At 40.5% G+C, this 22,857-nt stretch overlaps 1 protein-coding gene across 3 annotated transcripts in view; it reads left to right on the top strand.

Moving 5' to 3' along the window:
• The first annotated feature begins 1,967 nt into the window (after positions 1-1,967).
• ano8b (anoctamin 8b) overlaps positions 1,968-22,857 on the top strand; it is a 37,522-nt gene continuing 16,632 nt past the window's right edge. For 2 of the 3 annotated variants that reach the window (XM_075485709.1, XM_075485708.1), the window contains exons 1-3: positions 1,968-2,356; positions 20,914-21,024; positions 22,682-22,814. In XM_075485709.1, coding sequence (XP_075341824.1) covers positions 2,188-2,356; positions 20,914-21,024; positions 22,682-22,814 — 413 coding nt within the window. In that variant the 5' untranslated portion in view covers positions 1,968-2,187. Of the gene's footprint in view, positions 2,357-16,993; positions 17,093-20,913; positions 21,025-22,681; positions 22,815-22,857 lie in introns of those variants that run through there. The other variant, XM_075485710.1, reaches the window with a different exon arrangement.

Raw genomic sequence — 22,857 nt, 5'->3', positions numbered from 1 at the left:
AAATCTCAGAATCCGCGAACTAATCCTTTTTTAACGTTTGAATTATTTTTTAATTCACTGTTATTGCATTTTATCTAACATTGCATACTTAAGATAACCCCAAATAATTTGCAGAAGTACACCCTGAATCTGTTTCTAATGACTCTATTATCTGTCAGCAGATTATTAATAGATTAAATCTAGGATAAGTCTCTTCCTGTTTTTCCCCCATAATATATCAAAACATCTTTCTGTTTAAAAAAAAAAAAATCAAATTGTTGAAGAATTAACTGGTGACCAGAACCTTCTGTCACATCATAAAAAATGTTAGGCTTTGTGCAAAATACAACACAGTGTGAGACATTTCTCAGACTGAAGGAACTGAACTCAGCAGCAGCACAATTTCTTGTTGTGGGAAGGTAATAGTCTAATTAAGATACTATTTTAGCTACATTGCCACTAACTGTAAAACATTTTAAATGAGCACTTGTTTTCTTTTGTTTGCATAGTATCTTTAGTCACTTGTTCTAAAATGAACAGTGCTGTGATCTGACCTCCATCCTGTACGAGCATGCATATGGCAGAACATAAACAGAGAGTATAGACAACATGTGCACTGATGTGTGTGTGGCCCACTGCAGTGCCTTGCAGCTGTCAACCTGGAGGTTGGTGAGTAAGCAGAATTTCTGCTCGCACATGAGGTGCTCCTGAGCTGTGAGCCATATGAGGGGGAGGGCTGCCAACCTGCTTGTGTGGCTTTACAGAGAAACACAGCATCCAGGAGGGATGGCCAAGAAGAGAAACTGTGTACATGCTAAGGAGGCATGGTCCGAGGCCTTGGGAGCAATGTCGAACCTGAGACCTCAATAATTTATAGACTGCTCTGTGTGTGCACAAAGCGTGACAGCTGCCACCTTGCAGCTGTTGAGTACCAACAATACTCTGAGCAAGAACACTGCAAATCAGGCCATGGATTTGATAACGGATGATACATTTATTTTTGTCAAGGACAGCAACTCCTCTCTGGTTGTAAAACTGCACATATGTTACCAGTAGAGGATCGTTCTGACACAGTTTGAAACATCAATGTTTATTTAGAAGAAAGTGCATTTGTTTAAGGCGTCGGCTATCCTTGACTGGGAGCACCCATGATGACATCATTTGGTGTGTAAATAGCCTTTATACTTATGATTTGTCTGTATATTTTGCTGAGCATACTCTGCTGTTGACTGACAGCAGATCAAGTCACATTATGTATAAAACAAACAGTATGCTGCTGCTGCATGCACACGAGAGAGTTAGTTCATCTAAAGAGTGACATAACTTGTACCAATACCTGAACATCAATGAAAATTTAATCTATGAGGATATTTTTGCATTGATAAATAAGTCATAGTCTATTTAATCTTCCAGGACAGGATGGTGCAGTCCTGTTCCCAGAGGAGCAATAGCCTGCTGTATTGCAGATATCACCTGTCCGTCTCAGAGGATTAGCCTACTATTGTTATCGTCTAAATTCAAGGTGGGTACATTGAAAAAAATAATAATACAATTTTGTTGATCCTTTGAATGGGCATATTGCCAGTTAAGTAATGCTATCAGAGTGTAAGTCACGCGTTTGACTTTTTATTTCAGCTAAGTATAATCTATTCCTGGCATCAATCTGCGGCCTGGTTGCTTGCAGAGGTCAATGAAAGATGGAAATTCAAGGTTATACATGTTTAAAATGACCATTTAGATCCTACAAAGGCTGATGTAGAGTTCAGTGGCTTTGTGGTGACAGCCATCTTACCAGGCAATGGTTACATTTTGCATGAGGTAATTCTTCAATGAGCTCTGAATTTTGCTGTAATGATCAAGGACATTACTCAATTATCAGTAGGCCTACAACTATTGTTAAACGGTGTGAGGTGAATGTGTGTGTCTGTCATCCAGCCCCTCCCTCGCCCTCCCGCTCTTTGTCCCTCCTCCTGTAGTCTGAGGAGCGCTCTCCATCGAGCCGCGCATCCTGCCCCAGAGTACCACCAGGATGATCCGCCGCTGCGCCGACAACCTTCACTTCACTTTCATACTCATTTAACCCTTCCCTCGGACCCCCAACGACCACCTTGCCACATCCATGCTTTGCCCTCCTCCTGAGATGCGATACCACTGCACAATTTCCCGGAGAATATCTTCATCTTGCGTCGCTCCTCGCTGATTGAGAGCATGCCCGACACGGGGACGGCAGCGGCAGGCGCCGCGGCGGCCGCCGGTGGTGCTGCCACCTCCAGCGACGGCTCCGAGAGCTCCCGGCACAGACACAGGTCACAGCAGGGAGACGCGGAGAAGCCAGACCCAGGCGCTGCCCCGCAACAAAGCTCCTCTGGCGTTCTGGGTGAGTCGAGAGTCCCCGTTAGGCTTCGGACGTTGCGGTTTACCGTCGGAGGAGAGGACAGGTGAACGTGATGTTAGGAAATGAGGAGAGCAGCGCACCATCACAGCACAGCTCTTTTGTCTCCACGAGGGCGTCCCAAAATGATCAAATTACCACAGTGCAGACCTGTTAGTTATGCCTCTGACTCGTGTTGCATATTTATATGGCAGCAGATTTTCCAGAAATGTTGATATTTTATCCTCTGCTCTGGAAAATGAAGCTATGTTTTGACCTTACTGTTTTATGGTGTAGCCATTTAGCCTGCCTCCTGTCCCAAGCTTATTGCCACAGTGACTAGTATTCTTATGTGCTCTTAGTTCTGCTGTGTAGTGTCCTTAAAGGCTACTAATATCCTATGACTGGTTGCTCGTTTCTTTTAACTGAATGAGTTCCAGTTTTGTCAATCATTCTTCCTGGTAAACAAATGTATTTGCCAGCCATGGTTTTCTGAACTATTGTTCTCTGAGCAGACTACTAATCGGCCATGTAATTCTACTTTTCAGCCTATTTGATATAGAGCAGGTGCATGTTTTGTTATTTCAATACAGCAAATGCCTGCGTGCCTCCTTGTAATTGCTAAAATATTTATCTTTATGTAAAGCAGACTGAATGTTCTGTCTGTTTTCACTCCCGTGACATGCGACAGAAGATGTAATTAGGCCACAGCATGGTTGTTTCTTTGCAAGGTTTCAAAGTGAGGCTATTTTTGGATCAGACCACAATATTAGACTACAATATCCTGTAGGGAGCCTCAGCTGCCGATGTGGATTGTTTTTCCTGCATGCAGGGTGCAGAGACAGCCTCTGTGCTGTGCTCCCCGCTAGTACTGCTGCAGAGTGATGCAGTGGGCTGTCAGCACATGAGCGCTCCTTTCCACACTTGGTCGAGGTAACCCGAGCAAGCAGGGACTGACCGAAAGAGCAGACTGATGTCATCCTCCCAGGAAGGTGCTTGAATGGGTCAGAGACACGTTGGAGGATCAGTGGAGCAAAGATTAGCTCGATTTTACGGTGACTTCAATAATTGAAGGCAGCAGTGAGGCAAAGGAAAGGACTGGGAATCTGAAGATGTGAAGATAGGGGCATAACATAAGCATTTATTAACTTATGAATCCCCAGGTATGCATGTCTGAACAATAACAGCTTTTCTTGCTGATGATAAGAGACAGTCACGTTTTCAAAGCTGTGACTCCTTATTCCACGATTAAATGTTTTTGGATGTGAAGTTGGAAGTTTGGCAGCATGTGTTTAAAATTAGAGAGGATCAGTTTGTTTTGTTTTGTTTTTAGAAAGTCACGTTTTTATTTCTGAAAGTAGAGTGTCAGTGAAGTGTTGCTTGCATGTTGTTGGTTTAAAGAAAACCTTTCTTTTTGGGGCAAAATATCATAGTGGCTTACACTACATAAAATCCTATGAAATTTTACTTTTAAGTAAAAAGAACAGAGCTCAAGGAAACAAGAAGACATGGAGTCAGTTATGTTGTCTTATGCTCTGAACTGCAGTTTGGCATCCTGATTTTATTTTATTTATTTTTTTTTACCATGGAGTCATAAGCAAAGCCTTCTCTGAAAAAAAACAAATGTTAAATAGATGACAGTATAGACTATTTTCAATTGAATTTAGGGTTTAAGTTATTTCCAAATCAATCACGTCTCCCCGAATTCGTACACATTTTGCACTGCATGCTTACTTTTTTGGAAACAGGTTCCTTGAGGCAGTAAATAACTAATAAAAGTAAAAAAAAACCTTTAGCAGAAATATGAGTGATGATTTTAATAAAATGTTCTTTGCATAGGAGTACATATGTAGCTGTTACTCATGCTGTTGTTTTGCAGGACCATTCATTTCACAGCAAATAAAAAAAATAAGAAAAACTACAGAAATGGTGACAGATCACAACAGTATCTATCCCAAACCACCGAAATCCCCTTCATGGATTGATATCAAAGGTATGGCATCAAATGTTTACATGAGAGACTGTCATTCTTTGTGAAAACTTCCTCCTCCTGCTGGCATGGGTTATGAGTGAGAGGTTTGAGTACTTCAGTGGGATTACCATGACATCTCATAACTGCCCTCACACATGTTGGTGTCAGTTACCCAGCACAGCGGCAGGGCAGGCGGGGGGGACTTCTCCGTACAGCTAAGACTTTGGTGGCAGTCTGGAAGGATTTTCTTCTCTGGAGGCTTGGATCTTCAATTGTCTCCATGCCTTCTCCATATTTTTCTAATCCCTACACTGTAGACCGCAGTGACTTTGATCCTCTCAGCCGTCTTCCTTTGTAGCTCCAATACACACACAGGCCTGCGTTTCAGGGATTAATTAAGCGCCCGTCATTAGAAAATGCAACGTAAAAGTCGCACCAATTAGAACATGTTACCTCTGAGGCTAGTGCTGATAAGATTCTGTGTTGTAGAAATTGGGTCATGTATTTTCTGGTTGCCCAATAAGACAACACAGTTGAGTGGGACATACTCAGTGTGGCACTGGGAAAATGATGCAAAGTTACTGGGTTGGCTTGAACAAACCTTATTTTACCTTTTCTTTTATCCCGCATTTTATCGTCAGGGTTAGTGTTTCTCAGTTAAACGTCTGTTATCTAGACAAAATTGCAAAAACATCAGATGAATGCATTGGAGATACAAGTATTCCTCATGACTGTTCTGAAATTAGTACATGACTGCCAATTTCAAAAGACGAAGGAATTAAAATGTAAGTCGCTCTCTGATTACAGGCCTGACTGTGTCATGGACTTCTTATAGGATTTTGCTATGTTCTTTTTTGTTATGTAGATTATGCCGTGCTCTCTGAAGTGTCGAGGAGTAAGCAGGTTTTGCACTTAGAGTGAGTCCAAAGCTGGAGTATGAAACCCTTTTCTCACCCTAGGTCTGATCTGAATGCACGTGACCTTTCTGATATACTCCATCCTTGGCATTAATAAATGCTCTTTACAGTCTACAAAATGCATGAGGAAAATGTATAAAGCAGATATCTGCACTTTGGGCCGGGGCGCCGCTCTCGCTCTTCTGCTGCTCTCTCTGCCTCTTGAGCGAGTCGAATACCTCAGCTTTGCCTCAGACAGATTTAGTCAGGTTCAGTGTCACACAGGTTTCTTTAAATACAGCAATACTGTGAGGGCAGCACTGGGAGGTAAAAGCATCTCTCTGAACTTCCTAAAAGAAGAGCTGTTTTCTGCTGCAGCAGGCAGACCGAGCCACTGGTTTGTGCCCTCCCACTGCTTCATAAATGAAGGGGCTGATGAATGATATGCAGTATGATATAATGCCAGCAGTGGGTTGTGCCTAATGACTCTCAGCTTAATGCCTCTCTCTGCATCTGCTTCTTTGCCTATCTCACAGTTATTCAGTACATGATCAACGGATACGCTTCCTGTTCTTCCTCTCTTCTCCTTTTTTTTTGGAGGAAATGCTGAGCTGCACGTCGGCTGCGTCAGAAGTCGAGGCAAATTGCATCTTTGTGTGGTGACCTTGCTGCTTGTCACATTTTAGCTTTATTAGCCTCATCTCAAGGGTCAAACACACGGCTGATGGATTACTTTGGTTTACTTTCAGGCTTGAATTATGAAGATCATCAAGTGAACTGTAAAATGAAATGGCTGGCTCTTTACTTGGATGAGACTGCATATTTATTAGAAGCAGCTGGTCTTTAAATTGAGACCATTATAGCAAAGTTTGTGGCAGTTAGATGATGGTAAACAGTGCAGCAGTACTGTAACAACAGTGCAGCAATCATACATCATCTGTTGATGATGTCAAGCTGTGTGGTGAGCAGTCATGGTCTGTTTGTGGGTACAGTGGGTGTGGCTCTGTCCACCTGAAGCTGTCTGGAAACACATACCAAATTGGTATCAATGCCAATCTGATTTTATAGACGGATCAAGTTCTGGCTATGATCTGACCAATCCATAATAAATACATTCTCTTCATTACTGTCAAAATTCAGTGTTTCTGCTATCAGTTACAGTTGTCCAATCACAGCAGGCTGTTGGCTTATTTATTTTTAGTTCCACAACAATCATCACCTAGAAATTATTCCAATGAGGTCCACAAAGGGAGGTTTTCCAGATTTTCACTTGGTAAAAAGAGGGCGGTGGTACTTGTAGTCTGCACTCTGCAACAGCAGATAAACACTCACATTCAACCTGACCTCGACTGACACAGTGGGGGAATTTTCTCACTCTAAGTTTTTGCATCAGTGTTTTTTTTTATGTTCATTCTGATGTTGCACATGTTGAAGTTGATGGAAATTGCAATATTAAAAGAGGGCGTTCTCAATTATGCGCTCGAGGTGTATGTTGCCTTTTAGTTGATGAGAACAAGGGGAGATGGAAACATCCTTAAGTGAATGAGTTCTGAGGTAGCGAAGGTTTTACTTGCATGACTGATCATGTGAGCAATCAGCTGTTTCTGTTTCTAGAGAATAATCATGACCCTCACTGGTTGACCTCAAAGAATAATCATCATGCATCCAAAAAAGATTTCCAGTTATTCATCATATTTCCAAAATGATCAGTTTTGTTTGTCTCACTTTCCTCTTCGAAATGTTGTTTCCTGTTGGCGACAGCTACGCTGCTCATTAAGGCCATATAAACAGAGTCTGTAGGTTTCACTGACTTCTGCTTGCATTACAAAGTTTATTTGCTCCCAACCAGTATTTGTATTCAGAAACATTTCAAAGGAGTTGGTTTTTACATTGTTTTCCAAAATAGGAGGTGATGACACAACCATGAATCAGATTTCTGCTATTTAAGGGAAAGAAACTATTTGAGAAAACTAGATTTTTAAGCAGAACGCAAACTGAGATCAGTCAGGCGGCACTTCCCAATCAGCAGCTCATCTTGCCTCTTTGTTACCTGATTCTTGCTGGATTGTTTTTTCAAATGCAGGGTTGGCCCTGTATTAATAGGTGCTATATACTGCCTGCTCTGTGCTCTCAGGCACCTTCAGGAACCTACATCCTTTTTTAACTCCTCAGCTGTGCAGATGCCTATATGTAGAGCCATGATAGATATGCAGATGTGTTTTTGGAAGTTACAGACAATTTCCTTGAGCTGTGATAAACCATCTGTCTTGCCAGTGGTGGTGATTCAGTTGTCCTAGATTCTCAAGTTTTTAATGGCTTAATCATATGAATCACATCGCCCATAACGCCTCTTTGCCTCTAGCCAACCAACTTCTAAATCCCTATTTATGCCCTGTGGAAGTTTACACTTTTCCATTTATATCCATGACGATTATCTAACTGTACGCAGAAAATGATAATGCACACCCTAGAGCTTAAAGGATTTCAAAGCACAGATAGGAGTGCTGCTGGCGTCGCCTGTCTTCATCTTTTTGTGACATGTAGCAGAGACTTTATCAGCGAGTTTAGGCTCCTTTTGTGGGATCAGAGCGCAGTCAGTGGCCAGCCTTCTTCTTTGCTACTTATGTTGCCATACTGAGAGGAAAAAGTAGCACTGAAGTGGGTTCTGCCATCCTGTCTTTTACCCTCTGACTGCACTGACTAAGCTTTGGTTTGATTTCCTTAGTTTCTTAGTTGCTAAGCACAGCCAGGAGAAGCACAATGACCATGGTGAAGAATGCTGTTTTTAGCCTTGGTTGAAGGGAAGTGCTCCATATTAGCTGCTCTGCCGTCTTTGAAAAAACAGGGAGGGAGTGACACTTTTTCTCCTGCAGCTCATAAATGGACATATTATCCATGTCATTGTTGGCACAGAGACAGACGGTGAGAGGCAAGGGAGGTTTAAGTCACAGTGTCTGTAATGTAGGTCTTTGTCTTCTATCATTCTTGTTTCTCTGCAAATAACCCCTTGCGACTCATTTCGTTTGCCCACTTCTCTTTTAGATTGGCTTCGTAGAGGTGCAATCAATCCTCACCATCTTCTCCTCATTACCCTCTGTTATGGCCCAATTTCAAAGTTAATCCTCAGTACAAAGCAGCATTATCTGTTTGTTTGCAAGCTTGGGCTTCCTCTGGTTATCACTGCAAATCTTAGCATTGCTCTGTTGCTTTTTTCTCTTGGCTGTTTCTCCCAATTAACTTTTTTTTTTTTACTAAAGAGAGTGAGCTGGTGTAGAGCATATAAGGAAGAGAAATCAGTGTTCATCATCCTCTACCCTTTGCAGACTTGGAGAAAATGACCTATGTTTGGCTTTGTGATGGTGGGAAAAAACAACACTCTCTGCCTTTCTATGAGTATCAAGCCCACAGCTGTAGATGACAGATGAAAGCTGTGCTGCGTGTCCTCCCCTGAGATTTCACCTCTATAAAATGTCCTGCATGAATCCGCCCGTTTTAGATTACTTTTTCTTGTTGATATACATAATAGATGCAGGAGAGTCAGTTCCCTTACAGTATTCATTTTTATCCTTCCGAATGGTGACATATGTCACCAGAACACTGCATTGTTTTTATAGATCCGTCCTTGTTTGAGATGCCAGGACCGTTAACCTTCAAAAAACATCCATGAAGCCAAAGATCAGCCACATCATTAATGAAAAGAGTACATTTTGGGGTATTGAAGCAGAAATGCATTAAAAAAGCCATTTAAAGTCATAATAAATGCAAACTCAAACATCCACATGATACCTTTTACAGATGTCAAGATCAATATTAAGACACTATCACCAATGAGAAAACATGTGAAATGACAGAAAGCCACGAGAACACTGATAAAACCTATATAAGTCCTTTTAAAAAACATCAAATTCTCATTTTTTTTTATTTATAAAGAATCCTCTTGCTTCCGCTCTACATGGAAACTACTTGATGTGTACATTCAAACCATGATTTTTATCCACAGCTTCCTGAAATTCAGTCTCACTTGTTTGGTGTATTTGTAAACTTTGAGACCTCCTGCCTATTTAAAGCGACATTGTGGAGGTCAAACTCGAGTATTGACTCACCTAGCAGTGGGGTCAGATAGGTTAGTGTGTGCAAGTACTAATGTTGAGATGCTTTTTGAGTGCATGTGTTTTCCTTATCTTCCCCTGCCTTTAATGAAAATTTGAATGTGCGGGAAGTCTGTCAACAGCTCCAGAGGAACATTCAGTTCCAGCTCATATATTCTAACGTCATCAGTGTTGACAGATTAAAAACTTCCCTCTGTCTCCTTGTATTTCTGTTTATTGTTCAGTCCTGCTCATCACACACACAAAAAAAGTTAATCTGTGTCCTTTTGCTTGACATTGCTTTGTCATGTGGTCAGAAAATGAAATCTCGGTTTCTGTCTGCAGCAGCTTTTAAACTCCAGCTCATTTCACTCGGCCGAGAGCACTGCGGAGGGCACGACTGTGTGGTTTCCCGACGATGCCCGAAAAAATAAAGAATGAACTGCATTGCCACTGCTCTAACACCCCTTCCTGCGTTTGGGAGAGAAATATCTGCAGTTTTTCACTTTATTCCCGATCTGTGTTTATTGTAGCATGAAAGTTAACCAGCTCATGTTTGTGTGCAGGACTCCTCCTGCGCCTCCTTTATTTAAACTGAGGCTGAGTCACCAGCTTAAAGATGCAGGGACTTTGAAAAACATTAACACTGTTTAAGGGGAGATGGAATGAATTTGGATTAAATGGGAGGAATGGTGCAGTAATGTACAACAATCACTGGTTCCTCTGGGATATTGATCCAACACGGAGCCTCCTTCCTTCTTCTCCTGTACAGTGATAGAATACAACATACAGATTAGTTAATCGAGCCATCAGACTGACTCACTGCTGTTGTATCTTTTCTCCACATGCACTTGATACAGATGGGCAGGCTGACCAGCCACCTGAATACACGCCTCCGCCATGGAGGATGGTAGAATGTTATCCCCCTGCAGTGCTCTACCACCACCATCATTTCTCATTTCAGAGGAAATACCCCCTTTGCCTGACGTATACTGGGCTGTCTCATTGTACCGGATTGTCACATTATTGTGATGATTATGAATGCATTCTGGAGACACTGGCTCGAATTCGATCCCCAGTTTTTACAAAGTAGCTGTGAGCTCAACTTTTCCCAAACGAAGAACTGACCTTCACTTAGATGATTGGTTTGAGTTTTGTGCAGCTGGGAAGATGTGCATTAAGAGGCCTACATTACACTCTCATACTCTGTGTTAAAACTATTAAAAAATGTATGAGTCGGTTCTCTCCGGAGTTGTTTGACCTTCTGTGCATTCTGTTGTTTGCAAATTGCATTGTTGTGCAGGACGCTCCATCGTTTCCTTTCTCATATATTCTGGTAGTTTGACCATGGATGGATTATGAAGCATCGTGCCCCTGGGCACAGACATGTAAAAGGCCTTCCATTATTTTACCAAGGATTAAGAGACCCAGACTCAAAGGAACAAAACGATAAGCAATCCAGATTGGTATTGTGGCTGTTTTGTTTTTCCAGCTGTTTATGTTGCACTTATCTTGAGTCATTATGAAGCAGTCTCTTTGTAGTCACTTTGCACATCTGTATGAGAAAATTGGTCATTTTTGTATCTCCTTCTGGTCGCTTGTATTTCATTTAGGTTTTTCTGTCACATTGTGGTTGTTTCGCATGTCTTTGATGCTGTTCTTTGTCTCTGGAGATGTCATCTCGCTCCTATCTGGGATTTGTATTTGTTAGAAGGGAGCAGGGGCACCTCACTCCTCGGGCCCATTCAGTAATCTGTCCATGAGTATGAAGCTACAGCCAGCAGTTTGTTTTTCTTTGCTTAAGGGCTGGGCGCAAGGGGAGAACAGCTTGCTTTGCTCGTAACAGAGCAAATAAAATAAAATCTGCATATCAACACTTCCAAAGCACTTTTTAACAGCCTGCATCTCGTATAAGGCCTGCAGCTAATCGTTTCCCGTCTCTACGCTAAGGTATCATATATAAGTGCTGCTGGATCCTGTTTTATTTCTTTTCATCTAACTGATATGAATATTGGGTTGTTTTTCTTAATCTATCCCTTGGCTTCATAGGAAATCTACTCAATCTGAACACATTTAGTCTGGCTTTATCAGAACTATCCAACCTTTACATCCAGGCTAAATGTCATGGCTGTAAAGAGACTCTTGACTTGCTCCATATAACACAGAAATGAACACTTTCATGTGGGCTATATGCATTGTTGCAGAGTGTAATCCGCATCTTTTTGTTCTCTGTTCATCAGAATCCCCTTCTTCCACACTGGCAGTTGCCCACTGCTCAACAAGGAGGTCTGTTTGCTCCACAAAGGCTGCTATTCTTTTCTCTGTATTCCTCATCACCACTCGCTTATTCATATTCCTAATCCCCCCCCTCCCTTGACAGAGTTCAATTCAGCCAGTTAGATAACCAGTCTGTGGTTGTGTGAAGGAGTACTCTTCTCTAATGGGGTGTAAAAACTGTCTGCCTGTCACCATTCTAACCTGACTAAATTGCACACAGCATACTTTTCCTCATTTAACCCCAGCTTTATAACACATAGGACAGCTCAATCTGCGCTTCTTTGCTTTTTCACCGAGGTGGCGCACTCAGAATTACCAGCTAACCTAGAACGAACCACCAATTAGCCTATTTGGCAGAAAGAAAAACAAAACTTTGAGAAAGGAAGGAGGCAGATATTGTGACACTAAGTGGGGAGGAGAGACAAAAAGCGATGCAAAGGAAGGAGAGAAGATGGGATGGGGAAATTGATACTTGAAATATTCTGCTGTGTGAGCACTATAGCTCTTCTCTTCCTACATGCTCTTGCCTCGTCCTTCTCTTGGCTCCCAGCCATGGGCACGTCCAGTGTCACAAGCAATCATTGTTATTTTGAAGCCAAGGACGAGTCCCTATTATCCTCCTTGCCACTGTTAATGAGGAAACCAGAGTCCAGACATCCACGAACACTGACATCTTTATCCCATTTGTCACAAAGGTGGAACAGACACCTCCCATCTTTCCACTGTACAAAGGAAATCTTTATCTGATCTACATTACCTACAAGTTCTTTAACTCAGAACAGGTTTCTATAATGATGCGTCTGTCCACTGGTTTGTTGTTCCTCTACTTTTGTGTTGAATGATATCATTCAGCAACTATTTGATGAGATGTTTTAGGGATCCAGCAACTTCCTGTAGCTCCATCAGCAGGTTCCTGTTTATGATTCTGAGAAACATTTCTCAACAGCTGACCATGAAATTTGGACCAATTTCATAGTGCCCACAGGATTAACTGTGATCATTTTTTTGATACCCTAAAACTAACAATATTAGCTGTCACAGTCATGCTCCTTAGATTTTATCCCCTTATTTCTCTAAATGTTCTCTATTTTTTCTGAGTCTCATGTCCCTCCCATCCTTGTTTAATCCTGTTTGCATATGTTTGAATTTCATTGTCATTTATTGTTAAAACAAGAGGTGATTTCTCCTCTTCCTGGTCTGCCAGTGTTAGATAAATGCCACATTAGTACTAATAATAAGCCATTAGGAGGCCTTTAAATATAAAAAGAGGAAATGAAAGCAAACACCTCTGCTGTAAAGAGTGGGTTCTGTCGAAGAAATCCAATGTCATTGGCTGACTCCCAGAAAGACGGACATGTTAGAATAATCACAAAACATGACACTAGAAAAAACTCATCATTGTGCAATTCTGACCAAAACCATACTTTTAAAATGCCTTTAAACACATTAGTATGACCAAAATCATACAAAATGAAGTTTCTGTTGCACGACATCTTTTTGTATAAAAATACAACAATAAATCTGGAAATGCTTGAAGCATTTCCACACTGTCGCTTCTACTAACCTGAAGCAGTGTTGCGTTTTTCTATGTTTAAACAGGAAACACTGTCCTTGTGTTTTTTATCAATGGCTGGAGCAAGAAGATGGCTAATGGGCAGAAGGCCTGAGAGAAACCTGATTCTAATACAGATTTTAAACCAACAGTAAAATCATTTTGATTACATGCTTTTTCACGCAACCTGTATGCTTGACAATACAGCATGATCCCCTTTGTTTACACTGCTGTGAAACCGTTTCGGGTAATGCATCGGCTAATGGAAGCAACTCATTTCTTTGCAGCAAACATGCTGCATAGTGCTTCACCACTAGAATAACTCAGTGTGTTAAACTAGGTTTATTTGTATCAGTGTCAAACACCCCCCCCCCCCCCCCTTTCTTCCTCTAGTTTGAAAGAATCATCCATACAACCTCTGTGTACACAATGATGATGAAGACCTCTTGAGACAGCCTGATGGCGTGCAAAGGCAGGAGAGCTGAGAGAGAAAGAGATAAAAAGACAGCATGAAGAGCAGAGGAGTGATAGATTCTGCCCAGAAGGAGTGAAGAGAGAGGATTTGGAGAAGAAAACGAGGCAGGGTTGGTTGTGGCAAAAAGAAAGATGGACAAGGCAGTGGTGTAGAGGAGAGGAACAGGCTGAAGTGAGAGAAAGTGGGGAGAGAAAGGAGTTTGTTGCTACATATCCTCCAAAAACACACCTGTTTGTACAGCTACCAGAGAAAAAGGGGATGTTGTGAGGAATCAGTTTGCATACATTTACAGAGATACCACATCCACAGATACAGACTGTGTATGCACCTCCGTACTGAGGGCGTACAGTGAGGTGACTTGAAGCGAGCGATAAAGTGAGTCAGTGTTTGAAAGTTGGAGAAAGCAGGAGGGAGGGAAGAGGAGAAGGTGGGTTAATGTTAGCGGCAGTTACAGAATCCACAGCTTGATTCACATTACCCTCGCAGGTGGAATGGTCTCATGTTTTATTTATGTCAAACTTCTCGGCTGCATGACTGGACTTGGTAAGTCAAAATAACATTGTCGGACCTGTTAAGAACCATGCGTGTGGTGGGCTTTTTCATTCTGCATGCTCGTGTGTATTTGTGTGTGTATTTAAAACTGGTGTGTTTGCACAGGCAGCTAGAAAGTCACAGGCAAGCCTGAAAGGCCTCTGAGAGTTAGCAGTGGGATTCAGTCTGGCTGTGTGTGGACTTGTCTGTACAGGATGGAGACAGACAGAGTGGGGGATGGAGATGATTCTAAGAAAAGACAATGTGGGGTGTTAGAACCTGATTATGTCCTCTGTCCCAATTACTGATGTAATCATTCGAATGTAATAGGGCCATATATTTTATTCAGGAGTACTTAGCAGAAGTAACAATAGAATACATTTTGAGCGTCTCTTATTGTTTTGCTGTCCTCCCCAAGCTTCAGTAAGGATTTCTGTCAGTCTTTCTGTCTTAATTACATTGTTTATGTGTCTGTCTCTATAATACATAGATTAGAAGGCCCTGCTAGGATTCACACCCTGTTGCCATGTGAATTTAGCAAAATGCATCCTTTTATAGGGATGCATTTGAAAAAAGAATCTTCAGCGTCATATGAGGTGAATCTGCTCTGTGTTTAGATTTAGATTTGTCTCTTATGATGCTAAATGTATAAATGTGTGTAAATGTTACTGCCTGTAACTGCAGCTATTAGGTGGTGCTTTAGTAAACACATTGTTAATGCATGATCGGATACTTAGTTAAACAAATAGAGAAACTTCAAGTATAAATCAAGAAGGTACGATAGCACCGTTTTTCACATTTATAGTTTTTTCATAAATGTATATTAGAAGTTTGAATTCATTATGACAAAGATGTTTTCAATTAAACTAGTCCATGAACTAATTGTCAAAGTCATATATGATATGATCTGATTGCATTGTTGCACAGAGAAGACCCAAGCAGACCTATGTGCATCAGGGAGATGGAATTTACGAACTGACAAGCAGAAAGCCCTTCTGGGCAGGAAATCCAACATAGTCCCAAAGCAGGAAATCCAAGTAACTTGCAGTATGAAACAAAGCCGGAACAGAGCTCCTACTGGCTGATAGTAAACACTAAAGGAGGTGATGACAAACCCAATAAAAGCATTTGGCAATCAATAGGACAACTCAGGTGTGAAATGATGACAGAAATATAGCTGACCAGAATCAGTATCCTGAAAATTCAGATGACAAGGTCAACACCATGACAAATGCATTTACATAGCAAAAAAAACCAAAATATTGTTTTGGTCCAACTAAAACTCGACTTTAGAAATAAATGCAAATGCAATGGCTTTTTTGTGGGGAAGTATATAAACTGAATTGAACTGAATCAAGTTTGATACATTAGTGGAAAATATACTTTGAAAAGTCTGCATCCTTGATAGAATAACTTCTGTATTTCAAAGGAAGCTACTGTGAAGAAAACCACTTGATTAAAAGATTGTGAATGTTAAGACCAACAGGCTCAATTACCCTGAGCTCACACAGTAAAAAGGTTAATCATTGTTATGTATGATAAAAGCTGATCTAAAGCTGCTTCAGTCAAGCATAAAAACTAACCTGTTATCAACAGCCTCACACAGCCAGTTAAGACAGTGAACGCATCATCAATTTTTTTAAAGTGCCTGTGACCTTCATTTTAGCGCTTAGCTTGAAACTGACTTCCACTTGATTAATCTGGAACTCTATATCAAAAGCGCTCACACACACATAGACAAATACACGCACATAGACAAAATACCCGTGCGGACACACAGTTGAAACACATTTACATCACACAGAAATGCTTCAGAGAGCGGCTCAGATCACAGAGAGACACCCTGGGTCTTACTCCTGCCTGGCTGCTGTCAGATAAGCATGAGCCCTGGAACAGTCTCACTGCAAAGGCTGTGAGCAATACAGGCTTTATCTGTATCGCCACTAGTCCTGGTATAACATAACTCAAAAACGACCTGCTTTCTCTTACAGGGGCTATTAGACAAAAAAAAATTGTCAACATTTTTGCCCAAGTAAATGATATTTATGATGTTTTTTAATGTAATGTTAATTTAGTGTCTTTAAAATGATACACAAACACTATGTGGGATTTGTAAGCACCTTATACTTTTAAAATAAGAGATATTCATTGTTCCTGCTTGCTGACATTATCTTATGTGTACATAGTAATAGCTATCAATGCTATTTGATCACTTGCAGTCATGCAAGATTTGATAATATGTACATTTTTACATTTGGTTTCTGCAGTCACCAGATGGCCAAAGTTATTTATTTTAGATGTGAACGAAGACAGTTTTAAAATGTGTGTAATAAAAACAGATGTTTCTGTTTTCACATTTGATAACACGATTAATTCATTTTTTATACTGTTTAATCCAAAAAGATGTTACCCCTGAGTAACATGATCTTGGTTGTGCTGCTTCACGGAAGTTATTCTTTTCCTGGAAGGTTAGTGGTACATTTTTTTGGAGCAGAGAAACCGCACATGCAGATTCAAACATGGCAGACAGGCCTCATCTGGACAGTGAAACAGATGTGGGGTGTATTAAATGCTGTTAATGTTGAACCGAGTAACAAACTCGTAAATGCATGCAAAGTGTCTGAGCACATGCTCGCTACTTGGTTGCATGAATTGAAGCTTTATAGTGTTGACTCCAGTCTGTTCCAAGAGTGTGTGCTTCTGTGCGTGTTGCCCTGAGCAGTGAATACGGAACTCATTAGAATTGCTGTCATGTCGCAGCAGAGCCTGCAGCATTTCATTTAAAGCACAGCTGAGCGACCAGTCAGATTTCAGCATCAAGAGGAAACACTTGAGATTAGAAAGTCAAAAACACCTTGCTCGGTTTCCACTCCAACCTGTTGCAATGTTAGAAAACGTTCTTCAGAGGGGAAAAGCGTTGTGGAGTAAGATGAAGTTGTCACAGTTTCTTTGTAAGTACTTGAGAGATTCTTTAAATAGTAATGTTGTGAAGTGTAAAAGTGTTAGTGAAATTCTCTCCAGATACAAGAATTTGGAAAAGATGGTAGGTTAGTCTTGATATATCCTGAGTAAAGCTTGTTTATTTAGTTAGCATATTATCGAGGGCTGTCACCACTGTGAAATTTTAATTTATGATTAAAGGTAATACAAATAATTGTGAATAATGATTAAATTGTCTCTCCTTGAATGCCATTATTATACTAACAGCCAATTAATATGGTAATTACAAATACATTATCACAATACATGACAGGTAATTGTGACTATTGTGACTATTGTTAATTGAGATACACTTAATCCTCTTTTGTGTTAAATGACTTTGATTTATTTGCATCTGGAATTTTGAAGTGACAGATACCGAAGAATGAGACCATAACATGCCCAGTAAATGGCAAAAATGTAAGAAAGCAGCATAACAGAGTTAATTAGATTAAATTAAGATAGAAGCCACAAAATGATAGTTCATACGTATGTTTTTTTTTCTTATACCAGGTTTTATGCTCTGTAAAGACACTTCTTTGGGCTATTTAACAAAGTAGCACTGTCACTGTCAGATAATATAAAGGTTTTTGGGGAGTGTGTCAGCAATTATTTACCTAATCCAGGAGATGTAGACCAGCATTAGATTTAATTTTTTTTTGTTGTGTTTCCGGTCAATAATTTCTCTTCTGTTTTGCTCTGTTTTGACCTTCAGAAACCCTTTAAAAGTTCTTAAAGTAACATGAAACAGTCCGATCATTTTCTTTGCTCTTTGGCTCCCCTACAGCTCTGTCTGAGCTTTGCACATGCACAGCCATATGCGAGAAGTTGTCGTCACGCTAAAGAAGGCCGGCAAAGACGCCTTCCAAAGCCATAAAAAAATGATGAGTTCCATTGCAGAGTCTTACAAGAGTAAGAGTATGACTGCATATTTTCATATAGTGTGAAATCGGTGGTAAACAAACGAGAACATGCTTCTCCCTTAAATGTGCCGATGTGTTGTATATGCATGTAGATGGATAAAATTAAATGATTACATATAAAATATATGTGACAACTGGCATCCATGACATCCATGTGGCATTGTAAAATGTTTCTTAGCCCTAAACATGATTCAAGTTTTGCTGTAACACGTTATGTTTATACGTAACCATAGAAACCTGTAAAATGGCATATATGATTGCGAGGGTCGTGTTGTAAAAAGAATGTAATTTAGCAACAAAAACCCGATCGGCTTGACAATTGGACTGAAGTAATCTTGTTTTCTAAACTCAACCCGGACGTGAGAAAAGTGTGTTGTCTTGCCACTGAGGGAACGTCCGCTGTTCACAATCTGACATGTCCCAAAAGCCCAGGACTGAAAACGCACCATTTAGCTGCTCCATCCAACCACCCGTTCTCCTTACAAGAACTTTGTGGCGATAGAAAGCTATAACTTCCATCTCTGATCATAACCACAACAGCTGCTGTGGTTGTAATGTTGTGTATTTCCTGTTCTTCCTGACACAGAGCACTTAGAGGAAGAAATGATTATAAATCCACACCTTGACAACTTATAGACTCAAGTAAAGTAAGTGTATGCAGCACAGAACAAATGAGCTAATCAGTTATTACTTGGCAGTTCAGTAACAGCAAGGCTAATTGTGCATCCCTCCTGCAGGATTTCTTTTCATTCAGCTCCCAAGCAGTAGAAGGAAAATTTATTGTCCTGTCTCACTTCCTCTGATGGTATTGTCTTGGGTCTCTGTGCTGCACCTGCCACAATGCTTTTAACAAATTTTTTTAAAGAAACTTTATGCCTTTGTTTTTAATTTATTATGGTAAAAGTGTGTACCGTACAACACAACATTGTTGTGCAGGGCTTAAATGCAAACTTGTGAACGGTAGTTTTACAGCTCCCGAGCACTGGACAGTTTCAGGCCCGGGAATGTGCATGATGAAGGTCGGTATGCTTCAGCGGGACTCAGAAGTGCCTACTTTTCATCATCTCGTTGCTAACTTTGTGTCCATGTCTTCCTTTCTGGGCAGATATTGTTGTTGTATGCGTCTCAAAATGAGGATAACAGGGCTGAAAACCAAAACATTGATCCATAAAGGATAAAACTGGGATTAAGCCGGCAGTCCTAATTTTCAATGCCAAAGGGAAAATGTGTGCTTTTTTTGGTTAAAATGTAATGGGTTTGTTCAGCAGCTTAATGCTGCATATACCAGCTCTCATGTGTGTTCATAATATAAAAAAACATAATAGCCAATCAGCCCAACATTAAAAGCGGGGACAACCCGCAGGGCCTAAATATTCTACTGCTAACATCCTACTACCATGTACTCCAGGATACCCTCCGATTTTTTTTTTTTTTTTTTTTTTTTTTTTTTCCATGCCTTGACTATTTCCAGCTCTTTTGTTGGCATGACAAGGACCTACACGGTGTACACGAGTGCTCTGGCTGATGAGTGTGTATTCATCAGAAAAGTGTAGCCCCGCAGTTCCAGGAAGTAGAGGGACACTGTGCAGCAGTACAAAGATGTTTTTATGTGACAGGTATTTATTGGCTCTGCAGGCCTCAGAGACAGTGTTATTTACAGAATCATTCTAATGGAAGAGATATGGTGGGAACATTTATGACCTGTCACTGTGTATGTGTGCGCATTCACCGTAACCAAGTCAGCAATAACTGAAGTGACAGGATGGACATAAACATCATGTATAAAATGATACAGAACATTTAAATTCCCGTCTCATCTGGATATACTTCAGCTGCTTTAAATGGATAAAAAGATAAACATGGAGTGTATCATATGATGAATGCTGTGATAGTGAACATGCCTGTGTGGGATCTTTGGAAAGTGCCCCACTTTCCGGCTCCTCTGACAGCCCTCGTCTCACTGATCACAGAGCAGCTGAGGGATGGACATTCTCTCCAGGCTGCTGTCATTATTATTCAGGAGCTGGTAAATAGTTTTCACAAACTGCCCTCTGACGGCTGAGCAGAGTCGGGGCTCGCACTGGTTACAGAGCACTTGGTATTTAAACTGTTTGCACTGTTGGGTCCGTGTGAACTTGAGCTCTACGGGATCAGGGATTGATGAAGGAGGTGTCAGAGTAAAGATGAAACTTCACAATTTATTTTTCCATGACGTTACAATATCCGCACCAGCAGAAATATCTGCTGAGCACTTTTTTTCCCCTTCAGACTGCTGCATTAAGGTGGCTGTGTTATGTCACACTGCTGTGTGGCCAGAGTAGAGCTATTTTAGTCTGCTTTTGACTTAACTGATGGAGCCATGGCATATCTGCACATGAGCTGAATTCATACACGTATATTCATTATAGGTGTTTACATATTATACTGTAAACCCGAGGGAGATTTTTTTATTTATCATTCAAGTGTCGTACATGGGTGTTCCTTCCTTGGAGTCAGAACTTATTACACCAGCGACAAATAACTGCAGTTTGCTCCTGAGTGTCGTGTGTTTGTGTATGTGACAATTCAAACAGTGCAGACAATTTGTGGCCTGTGGTCTTGGCAGACCAGGATTATTTCTGCCCGTCTCGTGTTGTGAAGCAAAGGGCCGTGACATTTAAATCTGTCCCATTAAGAAGGCCAATTTTGTTTGTGTTTGTGTGTCTCTTTGTCTATGTGTGTTGGGACAGCAGGGGTTAAGAGTTTTTGAGGGGGTTTGACAAAAATGTTCAAAATGTCATTGCTGCTCACGCTGGTTGACTTTGAAAAGGTGACTCTCCCACTGTCTCCCCCTCTTTTCCCCTTTCCCTCACTGTCTCTCTGTCTTTCAGATAAGTTGTTTGGAAAGCGGCTGCTGCAGGCCGGGAGACACATCATGTCTCATAAGTCCTGGATGAAAACGGTGCCCACAGAGAACTGTGATGTCCTCATGACATTTGCAGGTCAGGCACTCGGAGACATCCACACATGTTTGTATCTGTACAGTATGTCTCTGAAAACATTCAATGAAGTGGTGCATCTGTAGCACATAACCTAAACTATCAGAAACACATGTCTGTAAAACTTTAACCTATGTTGTCAGATGTGGACGTAGCCAATGTGAAGGGTTTTATGGAGACAGAAAAGTGGGAGCTACATGAAGTAAATGGCCAAAGGTGGAATTTGTCCCCTGGCGTGCCACAACAAGGATTCAGTCTCATAAACGATCACTAGTGATGTTTACATTTAAATAGCAGCAATTCTAGCAATTCTTTTCAACATTTGGTCAATTTAGTTGCCTGTTTTCAGCCAGGCAAAATTAGCTATTCAATTATTCTCACAGTTATACATTATGGATGCACCTCTCCAGCCATGCAAGCTAGATAGGTTGTATAAGCTAATAGTGCTATGCTAATGTAGCCAGTAATACGCATTCTCATCTTCTTTAGAAAATGGAGTATGTACAGGCCAAATGATGAACAGACAACAAGAGAAACAAAATGCTTGCTCGCTACAAGGCTCAAATTTTCATTTATTCATCGATTTAAGATGTCAGATCTCTTCTGATGAAGAGCAAATCAAATCAAATCAAATCAAATTTATTTATATAGCACATTTCATGTACAAACAATTCAAAGTGCTTTACATAAAATAAAAGCATTGCAGCAGGGAGTGTAAGAAGCATTAAAAATACATAAAAGAATATAAAGAGAAACAAATAAAATCATTTAAATGAATTTAAAAACAAGCAACAGTCAAGATAAGTTAAAAGATATTTTATGCATAGACACATGAGAACAGAAATGTCTTTAACCTGGATTTAAAAATGTCTACATTTGGTGAAAGTTTAATCTCCAAGAGCAGTACAACTTTGTACTACAACATCAAACTTTATACTTTAAGACAACTGATTGATAACTCTAGATATAGCAATAAAACTGACTAGATTAATGTTTTGCCTGCTGTGGCTCAAGTTTAGAGTTGGGCTCCACTTATAGGAGTGAGTCTAAACTAGCACATTATCTTTATTTTCATTCCATTTTTCTTTTGTTAACTAGCAAGCATGTCAGCACAGTACATGCCACAGTCATTATATCCCAGTTTAAAAAAAAGTTTTCTGTTGATTATTTCTGTACCGCTGAAACAGAAGACTACGTTTTCACCCTCTAAAAGCACTTTTGAGGAAGTGAAGGCAGGCCTACTAATTTTCCTGCTCGAAATATTGTTCACAAAAAATGACATACGTGTACACACAAACACAATTCAGTTATGGAATTAAATCTTTTGGCCAATCGTGACATGTTTTATGTTGATGCTCCGTCATTCATCACAGCCCCATAAAATAATAAGTGTAATCTTATTTCATTGTTTCATTTAAAAGTCACATGAAAGTGTAACATTGCTTTGTCTCTCTCGAGGCAAAAAGAATGCACATGTGTTTAACTCCTTTAGTTTCCCATGTTTTGCAGCTGAAAGAAATAAGTGAAATAGTTATTCTTAACCTCCAGCTGCATCCCAGGAATAAATAGCAATCGACTGGCCCCTTGTTGATCCTGCGTATAGCGATGCGTGGGTATGATAGAAAATGAATATAACTTTATTTTTCATTTCCTGCCATAGATGCCACAGATGACCACACGTTACTATGGCTACTGAACCACATCCGGCTGGGAATCCCAGAGCTCATCATCCAAATCCGACACCATAAGAAGACCAGAGTCTACGCATTCTTCATTACAGCTACATATGAAAAGTAAGAAATCTGCCCAGAATTTCTCTAATTTTTTCACTCATTA

The sequence above is a fragment of the Odontesthes bonariensis genome, chromosome 15, assembly GCF_027942865.1.
Source record: "Odontesthes bonariensis isolate fOdoBon6 chromosome 15, fOdoBon6.hap1, whole genome shotgun sequence".
Taxonomy (NCBI): Eukaryota; Metazoa; Chordata; class Actinopteri; order Atheriniformes; family Atherinopsidae; genus Odontesthes; species Odontesthes bonariensis.
The sequence above is the reverse complement of the archived record's forward strand: the minus strand, read 5'-3'. Positions and strand labels throughout refer to the sequence as shown.